This window comes from Panthera leo, chromosome E2 (assembly GCF_018350215.1).
Source record: "Panthera leo isolate Ple1 chromosome E2, P.leo_Ple1_pat1.1, whole genome shotgun sequence".
NCBI lineage: Eukaryota > Metazoa > Chordata > Mammalia > Carnivora > Felidae > Panthera > Panthera leo.
The window spans coordinates 59,810,777-59,833,281 of record NC_056693.1 but is presented as its reverse complement, the minus strand read 5'-3'; the positions used below and the strand labels follow the sequence as shown (position 1 = coordinate 59,833,281).

The 22,505-nt window shown below is 53.0% G+C and overlaps 1 protein-coding gene across 7 annotated transcripts in view; it reads right to left on the bottom strand.

Annotated features, from left to right (window-relative positions):
* Positions 1 to 22,505, bottom strand: part of LOC122208655 (BTG3 associated nuclear protein) — a 112,142-nt gene that overhangs the window by 58,172 nt on the left and 31,465 nt on the right. For 5 of the 7 annotated variants that reach the window (XM_042919925.1, XM_042919923.1, XM_042919924.1 and 2 more), the window contains exons 3-6: positions 22,174 to 22,265; positions 20,583 to 20,782; positions 2,167 to 2,283; positions 306 to 481 (exon numbers count right to left, since the gene is read on the bottom strand). In XM_042919925.1, the coding sequence (XP_042775859.1) occupies positions 306 to 481; positions 2,167 to 2,283; positions 20,583 to 20,782; positions 22,174 to 22,265 (585 nt within the window). The remainder of the gene's footprint in view (positions 1 to 305; positions 482 to 2,166; positions 2,284 to 20,582; positions 20,783 to 22,173; positions 22,266 to 22,505) is intronic. The other 2 variants (XM_042919928.1, XM_042919929.1) reach the window with 1 other exon arrangement.

Genomic DNA, 22,505 nt, shown 5'->3' with positions numbered 1-22,505 from the left:
GCGTCTGTCGGGGCTCCGGCCATCGACCTCACGATCACGGTGCCCCGCGCCAGGAGGGAGGATCGGACCGCACGTCGGTGGCCTGGGAAAAGATCCAAACTCAAAACCCAGAGCGCAATGGCTACTGCACACAGACCGCGTGTGCACCGCCGTAAAGTCGGAAAACCATCAAGCTGGACTATCGTGTTAAGGTAGGGACCGCGCGACTTTGCTGAAAAGCAAAAAACACACAGAACAGAACAGAACAGAACAGAACGCTGTACCTACTGCCATTCAGGCAAAGGAAAGAAGCTTTGCAGGCGCACCTTCCGAGTTCAGGGTGATGAGGGTGACGTTGTTCCCAATGTTCTGACTTCCCGACTGTCCACAGTTGGAGACGGAGTCGCTGGCCTCGGACCCGCTCTCCCCGTCCTCGTTGTGGCTGTCATCCTGACCCGGCACCTTCACCACAATGGTGTTCTGCCGTCTCCCGGGCACCGCGCTGAGCGGGAAACAAAAACACCAGCCGATGTTGTGAGAGCAGCACAAGCAACGAGCAGAGACTAGCGCTGAAGCCGCCGCGTGCCTCTTCCCTCCACTCATCAGAGAACCTAACTGCACGAGGCGGCAGCTCGCGAGTCTTCCCACACCGCGCTCTCTACTCGGGGGAACAGCGACCGAATCGCACGAAATGGTCTGGGGTTGGAAGAAACTGTGTGAAACGTAAAAGTCGACAAACGTGTTCGTGTCGCAGAAGAAGTAAAACCACCACCCACGGTGACTCAAGGCCTAGAAGGCGGCTCTCTGATCGTGGAGGTGCTCCCACAAAATGCCGGCACTTGAGTGAGAGCGACTGTTAGGGCTGTGTCATGGGAAAGACTCATCGGAGAGCAAGCGTGCCTGGAGACTTCCATTGACCCAATCCACTCCACACTGGTAGGCCTTCTAGAAGGGACTCAGCCTCTGTTAACAAAGTCAACACTCCTAACTATTCTCACCAACAAAAACCACTGAAGTGGGTCTGAAAAGCCAGTCGAGACTCTCCCAGAGGATGTTCTCACCACTAAAGGGGTCCTGCTGTGGAGCAGTAAGAAACTGCCAGAAAAACGGGGCACAAGCCGCCAGCTCCAAAAAAGGCCCAAAACGTACGTATTTATTACCTGGAGACAAGCTACTTGCCTCTACCGCGACCCTCTCCACATCCCTTCGTGGGGACTGCTAAGCACCGAGAAGGGGGACGAAGCCCAAGGTCCCCGTTCACAAAGACAAAAACATGCTTCCGACCGTGGTCGTGCCGCAGGCTGGGACTCCAGCTTCTGAACTCGATCCCGCAGCAGCCTGCCCAAGCTGACCTCCGGCCGAGCCCCTGCGGGAGGCACACCTGACCCCGCCTCCCAGATCCCCAGGTCTCCTCAGCCTGAGCGTCAACAACTCTTCTCCCGCCACCCGCCACGGCAGGCCCGCGGCACAGCTAGGCCCTGGGAGCCTGGGCTCGGACAATAAAGACAACGGGACAGAGCTGGGGCAGGAACAATCTGCGGAGGGCACTGAGAGAAAAAGGCAAACAGGACGCTGTGAACACGCTGATGGAAACAACAAGCAAAACCACCATCTCGGGGCAGGTCGCCAGGAAAAGCGGAGCCCAGACTGCCGGGCAGGGCCGTCCACAGCACGCCTCCCCGTCACACGATGCCTCTTACGCACCCTTATTTCTGACCGAGGTTACACTTCCAGTGTCTCAAGAGAAAAAGGTGGGAGAAGAAAATCATCACCTCGAAATGCCTTCATCGCTTAGCAAACTCAATAGAAGGTGTCTGCGGACCTGACACGCTGCTGTACAGACAGACAGACAGACAGACACACGTGAGGAGGCGGTGGTCGAGGGAGGAGGGCACGAGCCCCACCGGCTGCTGTGGAAACACAGAGCCGTCTCCCCGCTGGGCACGTGAGCACCGGACACAGAAGTTCCCGGTGCGTCCCCCCTTAACACGTCCCCTTCTCCAGCTGGCACACCGGGACCCGGGCCTGCACGCAGCACGGCCCCTGCCCACCACAAACAACTGTGGGCCGCGCCCGCTGGGCTCGACCGACCAGCTGTGCCCGGCTCAGGACGTGGAGCGGCTCCCGAGGGGACTCATCGCGGTGGCAGTGGCAGTGAAAGGTGGGGTTGGTGTGGTGGCTACTGACTTGCTAACGGTACTTTCCAGGGGGTCCGGTGCCCTGCTGCCCAAGGGTTCTTCCATCTTGGCTACAATGGCGCTCTGCCGATCACTGTTGAGTATTACTGTAGTCTGGGGGACGGCGCTAGGGAACAAAAGAATCACAAAGAAAAAGAAGACCTTAAAACAACAACATTCATTGTCAGAATACACAAGAGTCATTCAATACACTCAGCATCCAATGACCTGCGCTACGGGAGGGAGGGGGCCCCACACAGAAGTCACGTTTAAAGTGATTTACGGTCTACACCGGGCATAGGATAGACCAGAGGTGAACCGTTTTGTCGAGAGCTTACCACCCCTCGCTGCTAGTATGCTTAGTTGAGTTGAGATCGGAGTATTTACACCTTTACACAGAAGGGAGCCAAAGGCCACGGGTGACAGTGAGGCTCCTGAAGTAGCATGTCTGCGTGAAACTCAGCTGGTATTTTCACTCGTCCCATCCCAAGGAATGCCTGCACGGCGGCCTAGGCTTTCAGAACCACACGTATCGACACCATTCCGAAACGTGAGCTCCGGAAGGACAGGGGCAAACACGACAGAAGGACTGTGGGCAAAAACACCTGACATTTATCACCTCCGGCTTCTACTAGGGGAGTGTGTGGACCACACACAGGTCTTTGCTTTGAAGGAAAGCGAGTCCACGAAAGAACGGAGCCCCTATCCGGGGACCTTCCTCGAGGTGGCGCTGTGAGTTTAAGCAGCAGCCAGGAGCTTATGGCACCAAGGTTCTCCAGGAGACTGCTCGGTCATTCATCTTCTGGCCACAGGAAGTGCGGGCACGCTCTCAGGAGGCTACAGGGCCAGAGAGCACCGGAAATGCACGGCAAGGCCACCTGAGCACGGGTCGTGCTTAAATTTCACGACTCTGGGAGAACCACTGCTCTCACGTGAGAAAACCTCACGTAACCAAAAGCACGTAAGAAAACGTAGCCCCGTGTCAGAGCGACACGGCTGTTAAACGCCCCCTCCCAAAATCAGGGTCACAAATGGCACCATCTCACGTCCGAGTAAATCGCAGGACCGTGAGGTGTTTTCTAAAATGAACGCATAATCAATTGCATTTCATTCAAAACTTTGTATTTGCAGCGATTCCCTTTGTTCTCTGGTGACACCTAAAGTAACCCACCAAATCCTTACAACCTGTCCACAGGCAGGCCTCACAAGTGACACAGGTGACCTTCGACTTGGTACTGTGGCCACCCACAGGCTTCGACGATTTCAGCTTCCCTCTTTCAAAACAGGAGATGAATGGTTTGGATGCACTGGGCGTTCTCCTGAAGTATGTCCCGTGGGGCACTGCTCCCTGCTCCCGCCACCCCAGGATCCCACATGCATGCACCTGTCTCCTCTCCACTCCTCCCTGAGCAACTAACCGGGATGACCCTGCGGGGTGACAACAGTTCCCTAATGAGAATTCACAATGGACAGGAGCACAGTAGAGGTCTCAGAAGTCCTGGAGAAAAAAGATTAAAATGTATTCATGGCACCATCTGGCAAATTGTTTGAGTAAATGTACCTTTTCTCCTTAACGATTCTTGTTAAGATCAAGGAAACGATGTTCTGAAGCAACCAGCTTCAATGTGAAGAGGCACCCTGGATGTACCCCAAGACTTCCGGGGAGTTCCCGGGTGTGGGCAGCTCTCACGATGCAACGTCCCAGTCCTCACCTTGCACAACGTACTAGTTTCCAAAAATGTTTCCCTTGAGAGAGCACCCTCGTCAATGTGTCTGTTCCCTTTCACAAAGCCCCTTCCCCACCCTGAAACAAAAGGACGTGAACGTGGGACGCGGGGACCCCAGAAGGGAACACGAGGCCACTCTGAGACACCAGGCGGGGCGTGAAGAGTCTACGCCTCCGCTGACCGACCAAGCACCGCTGGGTGAGTTACCGGGTTACCATTCCTTGTTCTCAACGAAACTGACCAAGGACCAAGGGACCTTTTCAGCTCGTAGATGATCAGAAGTAGTTCTTGACGACAGTGTACAAAGACCTTAACGACCTGAGGAGCTGAGAGGCGCCTCTGCCCTCACGGGAACCAAGTTTCTCAGCACTCAAAACTTTAAAAACTACCAAGGGAAGCAGGACCAAGGCCGAACCCGGTCTCACCTTGAGTGATAAGTCATTATCATCCATGGATTCAAGGATTAACTAAATCTAAAGCCCCATCCATCTCAAAATCACACTCCTGACACCGAATTATTAAAAATCAGTCACACAAGTAACACACGTAAGCTGTTCTGTTCAGCTACGCACTAGTGACCGTAATGAGAACTCAGCCAAAAGAGCTGAGCCCTGTGGCTACGGGAAACACAGGTCCCGGCTGCAATTTCTATCCACGTGTCCGCTGGTGGATGAGGTAAACTGCAGGGCGGGGCGCGCAAGACGGGAACGAACTTCCAAAAAGCAAAAGGAATAGGGTGAAATTCAACTGTGGAAAGCTTATTCATGGGATGCTTTTAAACGGGTAATAGTATTCATACCATAATGGAAACGTTTAAGAAAACAATGAATGCACTCTGTTTTTAAATATCCAGGTCACAATATACCAGAAATTATACCCTTTCAACTAATGCAATGTACTTGTATCGACCTCAAATTGTATAAGAAAAGTATTTCATTTTTCAAAAATTAAGGAACATCCGTATCACACGAGTAAGAATGCAGTAGTCATCTGAGGGCTGATTATAGGAAAACTGCCACAAGAATGTAAGTGTCTTGCCTGGGCTGAGTTACAGTCCCCAATTATTCAATCAGATACTGATGTGCATCTGCTGCGAAGCAATTCTGCAGATGGATTAAAAGTCCCAAGTGGCTGACGTTAAATTAACCGGACGGGAGACTACCCTGAACGGACCTGGCCTGATCAGGAGAGCCCCTCCGAAGGAGGTTTAGGCATTCTGTCCCTGGGACTGGAGACGCCAGACAGCTCTTGCCAGCTGATCCCGATCTCCCCTTCCTGCCTACCTGCCCTGGACTCCAAGCGTGCGTGGCTACCCCCACAACTGTAAGCCAACTCCATATAACAAATCCTTTACAGGGTGTGCTGGTGCACTGTGTGTGTGTGTGTGTGTGTGTGTGTGTGTGTGTGTGAGATCTCTCTCTCTCTCTCTCTCTCTCTCACACACACACACACACACACACACACGGGTGCGAACGTATCCCCTACAGGTTCTGCTGTGAAGTAACCATAGAAGGAACAGAAGTACCACATCAAGTCCTAGGTCCGCGGTGGCGACGTCCCATAAAGCCTGCAGTACAGCATCAGAAGCAGGAAGTCAACACCGGGACGCTTCCGTCAATGCGACGGCAGTCCTCACTTGGATTCCGCCGCCAGTTTCTGTGCGCGCGTGTGCGGTTGTGCACGGATCGACCCCATGTGTAAACCCACGTCACTGTGCCGTCACCGTGCCACCGCTAACGAGCAGCGGCCTCATGCTGCCCCTTTAGACACATCCGGCCTCCCAGCCCCACCCCTGTCCCCCGGCAAGTGCTAACCTGCTCTCCATCTACGGTCCTCACATTTCGAGAATATTACAGACGTGGAATCAAACAGCTCATGACCTTGGAAACTGGCTTTCTGTACTCAGCGGAAGCCCCAGATCATCCAAGGGGCAGAGCCACCACCGGTTCAACCGGCGTCACTGCTGCGCAGTTTCCCGCGGCACAGGGGTCTGTGAACCTTTAACTCCAGAAGGGCATCTGGGGTACTGGCAGGTTTGGGCTCCTACAAATACGCTGCCACGGACATCCCCGTAGAAGTCGTGAACCTAAGTTTTCATCTCTCTGGGAGAAATGCCCAAGAATGTGACTGCTGGGCCCTGTGGTAAGTACACGTTTAGCTTTACAAAAAACACCGCCAGACTTTTCCAGAATGGCTGTACCTTTCACATTCCCACCAACAAGGGATGAGAAATCCAGTTTCTCCACATCCTCGCCAGCATGCGGTGCTTTTCGCCATTCTGACGGACGTGGAGCGACACTCGGTGTGGTTTGGACTCGCGTCTCCCTGACCACTAATAGTCACGTGCCCATTCACCACCCAGATCTCCTCTTTGGCAACGTATCTGTTCGAGTCTTTTTCCTACAGGTGAGCGTGCCGTCGGTCCCTGCCAGGTGCGTGGCGAACCAGCATGGCCTTCCCATCTGCAGCCTGACTCTCCGTCCTCCTCACCGGTCTTCGTGGAGCAGAGCTCGGTGATTTCCATCATGTCTGATAGCTCCTTTTCCACGGGTGGTGCTTTCGCTGTCAAGTCTGGGGGTCTGAGCCGGGCCTCGGGCCCCAAACACTTTCCCCTACGTCTTCATCTACAGGTGTTACAGTTTTGTATTTAAACGTGTGCTCCGGTTACAATTAGTTTTTGTTCCAGGTATGATGGGACACCGACGTTCATCTCGCTCGTTCTGCCCGGGGATGTCCAAGTGCCCTGGCTCGTGTGTCGAAAGACTGCCCTTCCCCACTGGTCTTCGACCCTCTGTCAAAGCTCAGCGGGGCTATTTCTAGGCTCTATGTTCCAATGATCAATTTCTCTCTCCCTCATTTTGTTTTCTTTTTTTAAGTGTATTTTTATGTATTTTGAAAGAAAAAGAGCAAGTGGGGGAGGGGTGAGAGACAGAGACAGAGAATCCCAAGCAGGCTCCGCAATGTCAGCGTAGAGCCTGACATGGGGCTCAAACCCATGAACCTGTGAGATCACGACCTGAGCCAAAATCAAGAGTTTGACGCCCAAATTGACGGAACCATCCAGGCGCCCCAATCGTTTTGTTTTCTAAAAACTACATGCTCAACTCATTCTTTGGCAATCTTAAATCATTTTCTATACCCTTACCTATAACCATATGTTGGTTTGTTTTTTAAGTTCTTATTAAATGAAAACCAAAATTAAGTAAAAGGGAAAAGGGTAGACTCATAGACTGTCCTGTTTTAATTCTAAGATTATGCAAATCGCCCAAGTTGTATACTCTTGGGTAAAATAGGATCATCCAGAAGCAAAAAATGCTCTGTGACGTGGCCCAGTGACCTGTGACCGGGGGGGGGGGGGGGCACAAGAATCACTCAGCCGTGTGCAGTGACTGAGCAAAGGGCCCTCAGGCACTCCCCCCAGGAGAGTCATGGCAGGCAGGACTGCCCCCAGGGCTCCGCGTGGAAGGAGACACCCAATCCTCAAAGCGGGAGAGGGCACCACAGCGCCTTCCCTGCGCGGATCAGCAGACCACCGTGTGGACCAGCTAGTAACGTGCCCAGGCCCACGAAGCCAAGCTAGATTTGAGCCCAAATTCTCAAGCAGCAAAGGGGACCTTCCAACCAAAACCAATACAGGAATGGTCCGTAACCCACTACTCTTTGAACACCGTAATTTCCTGGGGAAACTAGGGGCTGCCCCCAGAGAGCCCAAAGTTATTTTTTGTGTTTTTTAACCATTTTCCCAAGTGACTCTGATGGGTGCTGATGATTTAAAACAACAGGGGCATCCGGGTGGCTCCGTCAGTTAAGCATCTGACTTTGGCTCAAGTCACGATCTCACAGTTTGTGGTTCCGAGCCCCCTGTCGGGCTCTGTGCTGACGGCTCAGAGCCCGGAGCCTGCTTCGGATTCTGTGTCTCCCTCTCTCTCTTCCCTCCTCTGCTCACGCCGTCTCTCTCTCTCAAAAATAAACATTAAATAAAACAACAAAACTGCACACACACACAACCCCACAGAAGAGGCACAGACCTGCTGTGTCCACGGGCCCCACACGGCACTCACCCACTACATGGCTCGCTCACTACAGATTAGCTTGGTACGAGGCAGCCCCTGCACAGGGGCCTTTCTGTCCATTTTCTGAAGGACAGACCCCAACTGCCTCGGTGAGTGCTCAGTATACAGTCAAGCCCGTGTGTATAAGATGTGAATGAATTCGAGAACGATTCTGAGTTAGTTCAGTCCTCTGGCTCCTGCCTCTAGACTCCATGGTCTCGTGCCGCGGAAAGAAAAGGGACCAAGACTCGTGAGCCAGAAGAGAAACTTAGGAAGACGATGCCCACGGGACGGCCTAGTGCACTGTCACCCACGGAGGGTGGGGCGACCGAGAGTTCTGTGCGCTCACCAGCGTGAGCCCCGCACGCACCGGGAGGCCCGGCTGACGGTACCCCCTGGTGAACAAGAAGCCTTAATAGGATCGGGTTTTTAAACCTCACAGGGTCGGTGGGGCGTCCGGGCGGCTCAGTCGGTTCAGCGTCAGACCTCGGCTCAGGTCATGATCTCACGGTTCCTCAGATGGAGCCCGCGCGGGGCTCCGCACCGCCAGCCCAGAACCTGCCTGGGACTCTCTGTCTCCCCTCTCTCCGCCCCTCCCCTGCGCATGCACATGCGTGCTCTCTCTCTCTCTCTCTCTCTCTCGTTCTTGCTCTTGCTCTCTTTCTAATAAACCAAAACAAAACCCCTCGCAGGGTTGCTGAGGGTCAAAGAACCCAAGCGCTCATATGCACGACCTCTCTCACGGCAATCTTCACGTACTATCTTATTCCCACTGTACTGATGAGGAAGCTGGGAAAGGGTAAGTATTTGCCCAAGGTCTCACCCCTTAGAGGTGACAGAGCCTGTCACCAAGCACCTCTCAAGCTCTTAGCCACTTGTTAGTCAAGACCAGAAATACTCCTTTATTTCTGTTAGCCTTTCAGGGTTGCATATTTTCACTGTTTTATTCCGATGGCTTTACAACAAAGTATCTTCAGCTTTCAGAGATGTCATGGCAAACATTTTCCAAGCTATGCTTACAAAGTGACCTTCAACTTCTCTTCTGTTTCAGGAAATCGCTTTGTGACCATGTTAAAAGTCTCTGTACTCCTATTTTAAAACATCAACATCTCTGTCCCCTTAGCTCATCGTTCACACAAAATGGACCATGATTTGAATATACGCCAAGGGGCTCTATTGAAGTCTATGCAAAAAACCTAACAAACCACCAAAATAAAAGACCTGAAAAAAAATCTTGAAAACTGTAGGTAAAGAGTTTTAAAACATCATTTTAAAAGTGGTGTTTGCCACTTTTTATTACAAAGGAAAACAGAAAACAAGCTGGTTTGAGCCAGAGAGTTTGAGGACCACAGAGTGGCCGGTGCAGGTGGGCACGCGGAGAGGAGGAGGGGCAGGGGTACGCAGGACAAAGACCAGCCAACACCGGAGAGGAGCTCAGCATGTAGTGTGCAAAGAGAAACACACACAGACCTCGGGCAAAGAGGACAAAATGACGTCAAGTCACGTGGACCCAGAGTTTGCAAATATTATTTGGAAGAGCCCGATGTCAGAGCTACATAAACTCAGAGAACTTTACAGAAACTCTAACTCTGGGGTGCCTGGGTGGCTCAGTTGGTTGAGGGTCTGACTCTGGATTTTGGCTCAGGTCAGGATCCCAGGGTCCTGGGATCGAGTCCCCCATCAGGCTCCGCGCTAAGCGGAGATTCTCTCCCTCCCTCTGCCCCTCTTCCCTCATTTGCATGCGCACTCTCTCTAGATTAAAAAATTTAAAGAAAGAAAGAAAGAGAAAGAAAGAAAGAAAGAAACTCTAACTCTAAACTAGCTAAAACCTCATACAGATTTCAGTGGCTTATAATCATATTCTGAATGTACACACAGACACACACATGCACTTGCACACAAAACTTATGTTGTGTCCTCACAAAGAGATGGCAAAAGCAATTAATGTTTGGAGCCGGCTGAGGCCAAAGGAAACAGCACGCTGATTCGGGTCGGAACCTGTTGCCAGCTCAGAGGGGATGGGCCGCCATCAACTAGCCAGTCTGCTGTGGAAATGGTGGGGCAGGGGGGTAGCCTCCCTCCCTACCCGAGAATTTTAGTGCACTGGGCTTAACCCAAGAGAATGCCTCTACGTTTGCTTCCTTGCAGAATGGGGTGCCCTGGGGAAGTTGTATGAACCCGTTTCCAGCTCCTAATCACCAAGGAAAACGTTCACAAGCACTGACTGCACTCGCTCCAGGAAATAAGAAACCAACGGCGAACAAGTCTGATCAATCGATGGCGACACACCCACGGACATTCACTGCTGGGGGGGCGCAGACACCCATCACCAAACGACTGCAGGACAGAGAAGAACGTCCACGACGAGGTTCTCTGCCTACATGGTGCTCCACGCAGGCAGGTGCTGAGAGCACGACCATCCTAGAAGAAACTGACTTATACGCCCAAAGGAAATCCTCTGAATACTCCTTCCCCTAGGAAGTCCTGACGCTCAGCGAGCGACAGCCAGGCTCCGGGCACGGGAGAGACGCCCCGACCTCAGGGTGTCCCGTTCTGTGTCCCGTGCTAACCTTCGAGGGTGAGGCAAGACCGCCCCTTCACGCGACGCCGCCCCTCCCCGTGCAAGGCGGGCGGCTCAGGTGTGGCTTCTCTTCACACGGTAACGTTCAGCTTTGTGCTCTGTGGCCGAGGGAGGAGGGACCTGCCAGAACATCAAAAAATGCTGGCCACGTCCCCGCCTCCCTCGCACCCACAGAGGAGTCTCGCCGGGCCGCATTCCTCTGCCGGCCGGTCCTTCTGCCGTTCAAAGTAACTACTCATACAGTTCAGCTGGGGAAATCGGAGATACTCATCGTCTCATTTTTGAGAATTATCTCAGACTCCCCACAAAGCAAGCTAGCAAACATCCCGAGTGATTCCACGTTCCACTCGTAAGAAAACAGGTAGATTCTCCAACTCCACAGACACGTGCTGCCTCAGCACGCACTCTCCCACGGGCGCTCAGAGGCGTGCTCCTGCACGGCACACGGGAACCGGGGTCGTAATAAAGTGAACGGTGTGTGAAGTGTACTTACACACACCCAGCTGTCTAAACCGTCCAGCGGCCAGCCTCCGACTTCAGTGACAGCAAACCCGGTGGGAGCAGAAGCAGGGGCACGGCCCTTAGTTAAAACGGTAAAACCGGACACCCCGAGGTCCTCACGTCCCAGAGCAGCAGGGGGGCTCGGGGCCACCACGGGCCCCCGCCCCCGGTGCACGGGGTGGTCCTATCTCGGGGAGCCACCAGGCAGCCAAGCCACATTCCCTTCGGAGCAAGCACGGCCCTGGGACCAGTGCTCACGGATGAGATGTAAACAGGAGAGGGGCCAGCATTTTTAGGAACAGAACGTGCCAACCTGCAACAGTCAGCCCACGAATCCGGAGGATTCTTTACCGCAGTTCAAGTCGCCCAACCGACGTACCAAGCGTTCGACCCTCACTGAAATTTGTTTCGTGGGGTTAGTTCTGTTCTTTACAGGCTCAAGATTAAAAAGTCATAAAAACCAGGATCCAAAAAAGTATCCTTAGGGATAAGAACAAACGAGCATTAAAAATTGCTTCCCAATATCTACTGAAATGAACAAGTTCCTGGGGCGCCTGGGCGGCTCAGTCGGTTGGGCGTCCGACTCCGGCTCGGGTCATGATCTCACGGTCCGTGAGTTCGAGCCCCGCGTCGGGCTCTGTGCCGACAGCCTCGGAGCCTGGAGCCTGCTACGGATTCTGTGTCTCCCTCTTTCTCTGCTCCTCCCCTGCTCATGCTCTGTCTCTGTCTCAAAAATAAATAAAAACATTAAAAAAAACAAAAAAAACAAGTTCCAGCGTGAAAACCACACCCCCAAATAAGCAGCTGCCACAGAGAAACAGGGATAACCTAATGCAGCAAACGTCGACCACGAGCTGCTTCAGAGGAGGGCTGGTTCTAAGCCCGCCTCCAGAAGCCACACTTGCACCGTAACGGAGCCCTCTGACTGCAAGCCGTCAGTCCCAAACCAGAAGGGCACGTTGGCTGGGAACGCAGACCCTTTCTTCTTCCCAAGGAGCTACAGGAAAATGGCTACCAGACAAGAACCGCTAGGAGGAAAAGCCGGACAACAGGAGGGACCCCCAGGGGGAGCAGGGGGACAGAGAGCCGCGGGTGACACCACAGCGGTGAGATGCCGGACGCTCGGATCCTGTCTCTGCCGCCACTTGCCAGTACAGGAGACGGCTGACTGGTGTGGGGAGCACGCAAGACGAGCCCGGAGCGCCTTGTGGTGCCGGAGAGGAAGGAAGTGCTCAAAATGAACCAAAACGACTAGCGGGGAGGGAGTGTCCAAGGACACAGAAGCCACCGCAGAGCAGTCTCACCCAGAAGCGGGAACATGTGAGCAGCAAAACAAAGGAGTACTGGATTCCAACCCAGAGCATAAAATAAATACCCGTGAGTCCACACTGATATAAATGAATGACAATCAAACGGGGAGGAAGAGATAAACCTCCTGTGCAGTAAGTACAGTAACCACATCCCCAAGAGGTGCGGCAGAACTTCCCACTCTTTCATTTGGGGCGCCTGGGGAGCATCCGACTTCGGCTCAGGTCATGAGCTCGCGGTTCACGGGTTCGAGCCCCGCGTCGGGCTCTGTGTGGACGGCTCCGAGCCCGGAGCCTGCTTCCGATCCTGCGTCTCCCTCTCTCTCTGCCCCTCCCCCGCTCGGGCGCTGTCTCTCAAAAATGAATAAATGTTAAAAAAAAAAAAAAAAAAAAAAGAAATTAAAAAAAAAAAAAAAGAACTCCACACTATGTGGAGCTGAGCTCAGTGATGTCCAGTGATGTCCTTCCCAAGAGCACAGGGGGCCGAGAAGGGGGGCAGTTGGAACTTGACAGGGGAGGAATCTGACCAACGCAACCTCAGCCCAGTGATCCACGACCACACCGGCAGACAGAAGTCACGGAGCTAGCACGCACCCTGGAGAAGGTGTGATGAGAATGGCACTTCGCCTCTGGGGTCTGCCTCTCAGACTTCGGCAGCCCCAGGCTCATCAGGAGAAAAGCAACAGACAAATCCCAAGTGAGGGACAATCTACAAAACACCTGACCGATACTCCTCAAAAAATTGTAAAAACCAGGTCTGTGAGATTATCACACACCAAAGGAGCCCAAGAAGACACAGCAACTAAATGCGATGTGGACCTACAGACATTTGAAAGGTAATACGTGAGGGACGCCCGGGTGGCTCACTCAGTTAAGCATCCAACCTCGGCTTCTGTCGGCTCAGGTCGCGATCTCACGGTTCGTGGGTTCGAGCCCCGCGTCGTGCTCTGTGCGGACAGCTCAGAGCCTGGAGCCTGCTTCCGATTCTGTCTCCCTCTCTCTCTGCCCTCCCCTACGAGCACTGTCTCTCAAAAATGAACAAAAACGTTAAGAAAATTGTTTACATAAAAAAATAAAAAATACGCCAATACTATGAAAAAGTGTCATGTTAACAAATTCCAGGATTTAGACAGAAACAAAATCCCTGGGGAATACAAATTAAATAACAGTGACTCAAAAAGTTCCATGTTTATCAAAGTTCTGTATTTATTAAAGAAACTGAATTCATAATTCACTGGCAAACTGGATCAAGTATTTAAGGAAGAAATAAAACTAACCATACAGAAACATTATCAGAAAACAGACAAGAGAAGGCTTCCCCAACCATTTTTTTAAGTTTTTTTATGTTTGTTTATTTTTCAAAGAGCCAGAGGATGAGCGGGGGAGGGGCGGAGAGGGAGAGGGAGAGGGAGACCCAGAATCCGAAGCAGGCTCCAGGCTCCGAGCTGGCAGCACAGAGCTCAATGCGGGGTTCGAACTCATGAACCGTGAGATCATGACCCGAGCCAAGTCAGACACTTAACCGACTGAGCACCCAGGCAGCCCTCCCAGATAAATTTTTGAGACTAGCATCATCCTAGTAACAAAGACAGGTCAAGAAAGAAAACTATAGACTAGCATACCCCGTGAAAACAGATGCAAAAACCTTTAACTACACGTTAGCAAGTCGGTCCAAAAATACATAAAAAGGGTAACATGCCGTGACCATCAGGTTTATTATGACAGAAATGCAAGGCCGGTTTAGCATTTGAAATCAATCAGTATAACTCACTGCAACAACAGAATCAAAAAGAAAAACCACATAATCATCTCAAGAAGATACAGAAAGAGCACGTGAACATTCGATTCACTGCCTGCTCACAGTAAAAACTCTCATGAAATCAGGAATAGAACTTCATCAACCTGATAAAGAGCATCTGCAAAAGACTTACAGCCAACACCACACTTAATGGTGGAAGACTGGATGCTTTCACTCAGAGATCAGAAATAAAGTAAAAGCACAAAAAGAAAAAAAAAATTACACGCTGAAATGAGAGATCCTATCCATGGAGCAGACAGGGTGCCTGGGTGGCTCAGTCGGGTAAGCACCCCGCTCTTGATTTTGGCTCAGGTCATCATCTCAGGGTTCTTGAGTTCGAGCCCTGCTTTGGCCTCTGCGCTGAGTGTGGAGCCCACTTGGGATTCTCTGTCTCCCTCTCTCTGGCCCTCTCCCCCCACACTCTCTCTCAAAAAAAAGAAATGCTGGAGAAATTTGATGACAAGTAAAACTCTCTTTATATATATAAAAAACATCTATGACCACAAATACTTCCTTTTACCTTAAGTCCTACAGCAAAGCTACCAAAACAAAGTGAATTTAGAAACGATGCAGGATCAAGGTGAGTATAGAAAACACGGTACCCTTCACGACGGCATCTGAGAGTATGGCGTCCTTGGAGAAAACTTTAACAAGACGCGAGCAAGAGCTACGCACTGAAAACTAGGAGGCTGCTGAGAAATTAAAGACCAGCGTAAGGGGAGACGTGCACCGTGTTTGTGGTCCAAAGACTCCATGGCGTTGAGAGGGCAGTTCTCTCCAAACTGACCTCCAGATCCCAGACTCTGAGCTTCGCGCTATTCCACCGCCAGAGAAGCAGTCCAGATTAGCAGACGTGCGCGATCTGTTAAAATGCTCGGCGCTGCTTATCAGACGGTATCCGAGTCACCACATGAGGTTAATCATTCCGCCGGTTGTATGTGTGTAAACCGTGAGTTTTCCTTGGCTGGTACTCGGCCCTGACACGCACAGGGTACCCTCGTTAGGTCATTAAACGTGCGCGGCTGTACAAAGGAGCGTAGACCAGTCGGCAAGAGAGATCGTACATCTACAAAGTTAAGTGGAAACATCGAAAAACTGGAAACTTGGTAAGGAAAGAACGAAAACCAGGTCCATCACGGCTAAAACCAAACCTTTCCTCATAATTCAAACAGCCCTATCTGGAGTCTCTCACGTCCCAAAGCCCACGAAATGCTACGGTCCTGACTGAAGAGCTCGATGACCCAGAGCAGAAATGCTCTGAACACGGATGACCCCTCACCAGGACTGCAAGTGTCCCGAGAACCCCCAGGAGGGGACCTCTCTCTACCCAGAAGCCACGAAGCCTCAAAAAATAGCCTTTCCACAAACATCCACCAACACTTAACACAAAAGGCCCTCTGGGAAACAAAACAGACTCAGCAGCCAGCATGGTAGAGGGAATTTAAATAATTTCTTGATCAATAATCAGCTTAGAGGAAAGGAAAGAAAATCATTTTCTTCCCTCAGGTGTCCCAGAGGACAGATCTCTCTGAAGGAAAAGATTATCTCGAAAAGAAATCACTTGTATGTCTGAGTATTACAAAGAGGCCCCTGATTTACTCCGATTGTTTTAAAATTGTAGATGTAGAAGTACGCTAAAGTTTTAAAAGCACACAAAAAAACTTTTCAAGCTTTAAAAATGAAAATCTGGGGGCGCCTGGGTGGCTCAGTCGGTTAAGCAGCCGACTTCGGCTCAGGTCACAATCTCGCGGTCCATGAGTTCGAGCCCCACATCGGGCTCTGGGCTGACAGCTCAGAGCCTGGAGCCTGCTTCCGATTCTGTGTCTCCCTCTCTCTGACCCTCCCCTGTTCATGCTCTGTCTCTCTCTGTCTCAAAAATAAATAAACGTTAAAAAAAAAAATTATAAAAAAAAAAAAAAAGAAAATCTGTTGTACGGCAATTACGTCTCAATAAAAAACCATCTGTGCATAAAAAATAAAAACATCTTGCTTTTAAAAATAAGAGACAAGCATTTTTTTTAATTAGTCAACATGTGTAGTAACGCGTCCTGTTAACGAAAACCAACCCGGAGCACGAGGGTTTGAGCTGCTGTCTGACTCATCACACAGGTTGGCCCCGTAGGGCACCGGGGACAAGCGGGAATTCTCCCACTCCAGGTAGGCACCGTGCGGGCACCGTCCTGCCAGCTTTCTGGCGGTCATCAGCTAGGGCAGCAGCCGCAGCTCAGCAATGTCCTACTCACTGTGCTTTTTCCAGATGGCACGGTGTGTAGCTTCAATGAAGTGCAAAAGAGGAATTTCTACGCTGATCTGTATGAACGTCCTTATCCATACACCTGACCCCTGCAGCCCACATTCCAAAATTTTTTTTTAAACGCTTATTTGCTTTTTGAGAGACAGAGACAGAGTGTGAACAGGGCAGGGGGCAGGGAGAGAGGGAGACACAGAATCGGAAGCAGGCTCCGGGCCCTGAGCTGTCAGCGCAAAGCCCGACGAGGGGCTCAAACTCACGAACTGTGAGATCATGACCTGAGCTGAAGTCAGACGCTTAACCGCTTAACTAAGCCACCCAGGTGCCCCTGCAGCCCACATTCTAAAACGGAGGCCCTTCTGAAATGCGCAGAGGGCCCGCCGCAGCTCCTCAAGGAGCACGTCAGCAGTCGGCCACCTCCAACGTCGACACCAACGTGAGAGGAGCTTTAGAGGTAAAGCCTCAAGTCGCTACACCTAGAACCACAATTAAGCAAAATCCAAATTTACGGTGCACTCCCAAGAAAGAAAAGCACCTACCTGCAGCAACCCGAGTGTTCTTTTCCCCGAGAAGAACACCGTCACTGGATGAAACCTATCCAAATACCCTCACCAACAGGTTTATTACAACGGTTAAGCTTTAGCATCAAAGAAAAAGGTTTTCTTTCATTTCTTTTTCTTGGACTCATTTAAAGAATCTCATTCAAGCGTACAATCTGCAAATCTGGATCCTAAGTCGCCACCTGGAGCTGGCAGCGCTCTGCCGCCTTCTGCCCCCCAGGGAGTAAAGAGAACAAGTAACTCTCAGAGCTAAGAGCACGGTCTCGAGAAAGAACCAGCAGATGAGCGGGCGCATCTCAGAATGCAGACACCGACTTAGCTGCGCACCGCGGCTTCGGGCTGGCTCTGAGCCTCAGGCAGCCTCTCCAAATGGAAGGGCGAGCGGGGTTTCAGACGACGGCTTCTCACCCACCACCCGATTCCTCGTTAACTGAAAAGACCTTTTAAGGGGCCCCCATCTGTCGGGTTCAATTACACTCAGACTTCCCCACGAATCATCCACAATATGGGCCTAAAAAACCTTAAATTAAAAGCATATGATTTACATCTAAAGTAATCCAGAACTTAAATGCTTCTAACTTATATTTTAAATATCTGAGGCCCAAAATAAATAATTGGTAAAAGTACTCTGTTACTCAGAATGTTAATCAATTTTTAATTTATTTTGGAGACTTTCCCTTTTCTACGTCCCACTCAATACTCGCATTTCATACGCACAATTCTCATTTACTTACGGTTTACAAATTTGTAACCTTCTAACTAAAATATACACTTTTTCCTCTGATCTACTGTAATTAAATTCTTCTCCCTTACTTCTCCCCAAAATTTCCTGTCAGCAGCTTTCAACTGTTGTCTTAATTCTTTAAAAATCATTCATATACATATGACTTAAGGCCACGCTTAGGAGAAAACAGAAAAAGGACTGTTCCTTTCTTACTCTTACACCAGTTTCTACACGTAACTGTTGTACGAAAAACATTCACAAACCCTGTGTCAAGACACAGTAAGTGCGCTCTCTGGCGAGTTGATTTTATGTTACCGGTACAATTACTCAAAGCCAGAAAACCTACCTGATTTGGTTTAGCCAAATCATATATCTGACTCGGTATCAGAAAGCTTTCCTTTTAATTTACCGCTTGTCAATACACACACAGAAAACCACAGCAGCTTTACCTCCTGTCTTGGGGCAGAGGGAAGCACGGTGGGATCTCCACCCAGGGAGGCTGCCCATGGTGTCTCCCCGCCAGCCCCGCGATGAAGAAAACGCTGAAGAAAGCTGGAGAAGCTGGTGGCTCCCTGCCACCCAGAAATGCCTTCATCCAAGTGAGCCCCTCCGCCTTCAGACAACCCAAAGCCCAACAGGACACGGCACACCGGCCTGGAGGCCCAGATCCAAAGGAAGCGGTGCCACCCTGTCTCCCAGCCCCCACCCCCCAGCTTCATGGTTAGGACCGCAGGAGACGGAAACGGAGCCCGTAAAGGCAGGCCCAGGTCACCTCCGTCTCGTCTTGTTTTTGAAGACGAGGAAACTGGAAACGGACAATTAATACCAGCACGCGACTTGACCCAGGTCACCGCGCGGCTTCAGACCAGGGCAGCCCGTGGCACGCAGAGGCCTGTTCTCCCAGTAATACACCCTGCTCCGGACACAAAACAAATCCCAAAACAAGCGGCTCGCAGGTCCAAACCGCAGCCGCGACAGCGCCCTTCAGACCCGGAACTCACCCGCCTGCCCCTGACGGAACCGTCACAAGGCATCAGCTGTGGAATCTGAACGGGCAGACTTCGTCGACACTTTCCCCGACTCGTCAAGATTACCTCTTCCAAACACAGGTAAGGAAGTCACACACGAAGGAGGACCACCCTCGGCACGGGCCGGCTGCTTGCTCACGAGTCATTCTCTTCTCGTGCCCGGGAGCAGCAGTTCCCACGGGAACTGCTGGGGGCAGGGTCTGAAATCCAGTGGGGCCTACTGGGTCATCACACTCTCGAGACACCGCTGGCACTTCGCGGGTACGGCCAAGGAGGTTAAGACGTCCTTCGGCGCGTGAGACGCGCTCATCTAACAAAACATCTTCCTGCACAAACTTCCAATGTCCCCGACGCTCAAGGAAAATCAGGATTCTAACAGCTCTCTGAGCCTAGCATCTGACTCTATTCTACGCTCCAACACAAAATGTTCTCGGGTAATTTTAACGTAACAAACTTTCCAGGAATTCAACTATCGTTCGAGTCTAGAAAAAATTCCATTTTGCTTTATTTGAAAGTTCATCAGGAACGGCTCGTCATCTTGTAGGATTCCATCACCAACTACTATTTGAGTTCCCAGTGTGTGTGGACTCACGCCACAGCCCTCCCCACCACCAGGACTCCGCGTACGACGTCTGGGCATCTGGCCTGCTCACTGCCCCCTCGTGCATCTCACCTAACCGTTCACTCACGGAAATACGTGTTATCGTATTATACCCCGCCGGCCTTTAATTTCTCCTTATGCTACCATTAAGACATTTTACTGGTTTTTCCAATATAAATATTTTCTTCACGTCACATTTTGGGATAAGAGGGTATCACAAAAAAACTGCTCTGAAAACAGGCACTGGTTCTGCCAGGGTGGAGCCCCACGGCCTACAGAGAAGAGGGTCCACGAGGGTCTGCTGGAGGAAACCCACGCGGGATCTGGGAGGACACCTGCAAACACAGGGCGAAAGCCTGTCTCCGAGCAACACCACGGATGAGCCCACCTTCCCTAGGGAGAGAGATCAGGCGTGGGCCACGCGGCATCCCAGACACACGAGGCACTAGCAATCACACCCACACAGCAGCCGTCCCAGACAAACTGGGACAAGTGGCCATCCTGAAAGTGAAGCGTGTTCGTGCGCACTCCCAAACCAAACCAGGAACCCCCGGTCAACCCCACCTGCCCCTTATCGCTGCTCCCATCCCCAGGGCACGTGGGCAGGGCAGAACCCAGCAGACACTGGCAGCAAGGCGACAACAAGAGAGCCCTTCGCAAAAACGCTTCAAGTTCTCATCACCTACAAGGACAAATTCTGCCGCCACCACAAGTGTGACTTTCTTTGGAGCCCCCGTGGGAAGAGATGAGACGCCAAGGCTGATGGAAACTGATGCCCAGAGCCTGAGCTTTAGGTCACGCCAGGAACACCAGCATCTAACTGGGCACCCTGGACAGAGACACAAACAGGCCACAGACGGGGAGACATCCTTCCATTCTAGGTGAATTCTTTATGAAGTTTCAACTCACATGGTAGAAAACTACCACAGGCACCACTAGGTTAGACCGTGAGTGTTTTTAGAAGACACAGTAACTACCGATAGGAAGGAAAGTGCAGGATGCTCCAGGAACACTTACAAGCACTAGCATCTGAGAACCAGCCACACGGGACACAGTAAAGGGAAGAAAGGTGCACCTTCCAGGATCTGGTGGGCTGGCTGCAGAGGACACGCCACAGGCTGGTTCGTGCCCGGGAGCCGACTCAGAGGCACTCAGGCTACACGTCACGCGTGTGCTTTCCTCTCGCTACACCCGGGGCCAGGGAACCGAGGAGGGGACGCCGGCGTGGGCACAACTCCCGCCACCGGGCCAGGCGGGCCGGCGGGCCGGCGAGGGGGCCCCGCGCTCTGCTCTTACCATCGCACTTTGTTGCACGTCTGGGTCGCGCCGAGGGGGGAGCCGGCCACCATGGGGACTTGGATGGGGCTGTGCTGCTTGTTCGTGACCAGGTCCAGCTTCTCCTCTAACGACTTACAAGTGGCCTCCAGGGCTTGCAGCTTGGCCTCGATGCTATCCAACCGTAAGCAGATTGTCTGGTTAATGGAGTACAGGAATGACTGCAAGCAGAAAACAGAAGACCCTCAGAAGGGACGCCGAGAACCGTAAGCAGCCACGTCCCCGGATGCCGACTGCGGTCGCATCTGTTCGGGGAGAACCACCCCGCAGCGCCTCCGTGGGGGCCCCCTTCCCCAGGGCGTGCTTTCCGGGGCCGTCCCCGTGCGCCCAGGGTCCCAGCTCTGCGACAGCGCGCACGCGGTCTTCGGGACGCTGCCCTGCTGGCCCGAGTCGCCCACCGGGCAAGCGGCACACAGCAAGCGGACGGCCTGCCGGGGCCGGCCGGGCGCTTCCGAACGGCAAGCCCGCCACCCAGTGGCCGGCACGCGGCCTGCGCGTGCAGGGCTGCGGGCTCAAGTCCCACCCGCCTCCCTGGGCCATGGAGCTTCCCTCCAATTCGCTTCCCGCCAGTGGCGCTCCTGGGGGGGGGAGCTCGCCCGCAACCAGTGCACTGCCTGCTGCAGGTGGGGGGGAGGGAGGGGCTCGAGAAACCACCGCCGGACAGAACAGGAAGCGGTGTCCATCTCTTCTCCCTCCGTTCCTGACTTTGACTTGGGAGACTAACAGACACCTGCGAAAGACGGGCGCGGAACCAGGAGACGGGGACCCGGGACCAGGCTACGGGGACAGACCAGGGGGGGCACAGGGCTGTGGGAACAAGAGACCCGGGCGGGCACGGGGCTGAGGGGACCGGGGGGACCAAGAACGGGGACGAGGCGGGCTCCAATGGGGAGGGGCAGACATCCTCAGTCCGTGCGCAGCCGAGCTCGTCTTCTCAAGGACCTAGGCGCTTCTGAAACCGCCTGCGCGGGGAGGCGGGGGGGGGGGGAGCCACGTGATGAACACAGTCCACACGCGTCCACGCAACCCGCTTCGTGGAGCGGTCACTGTGCCGACACACCTCCTCACCAGAGCGGCCACTGGCAGGGAAGGCCCACCTGCACCCCCTCCGAGGACACTCCCCGCGGGGACCGGGTGTCAGGACAGCACGTGAGGGCAGCGAAAGGACCGTGAGCGAACAGCACGGGACGGCTGGGAGGGGGCAGCGCGCGAGGGCAGCGTGAGAACGGCGCGTGACGGCAGCACGTGACAAGAGGGCGGGGCAGCGCGTGACGGCAGCACGTGATCACAGGGAGCGGGCGGCGCGTCTCACTCGCGCTGCGCCGCCGCACGCAGCCGCGGCCCTGCGGGGCCCACGGTGCCACAGCGGCACAGGTGGGGCCCGGCGTGGGGTGGGGACGGCAGGGCGGGGCGCGGCGGGGCGCGGGGCGCGTGCTGTCGGAGGGCGCGGAGCGGACACGGAGCGGCGAGGGGGCACGCACTCCACGCGGCAGGAGCGCCCCCAGCAGGCGGGGCAGGTGGAGGAGGGACCGGGGAGGCGCCGCACTCTCACCTTGATGGAGGGGTCCTGGCAGTTGATCTCCAGGCGCTGGCGCTTCAGGGCCGGCTCGTCGTCGTCGGTCACCACATGGTTCTCCAGGACCACTGAAAACCAACGGCGGGGACAGAACACACACTTGAACGTGAACGGCCGGACGGGGCCGCGTCGATACTAAGCTAGTAAGCAGTCGGGCCGCCTTTCCAGTAATGGAGAAATAACGCGACCCCTTTCTCATTGTACTTGTTTCGTGTAAACTTAAAACTCTCAAACAGAAAACAGGAGCTCCCCTTAATCTCAAAAAAAAAAAGTGCAACACCAGACAAAGGAGTTGCCTGATAGGCCAC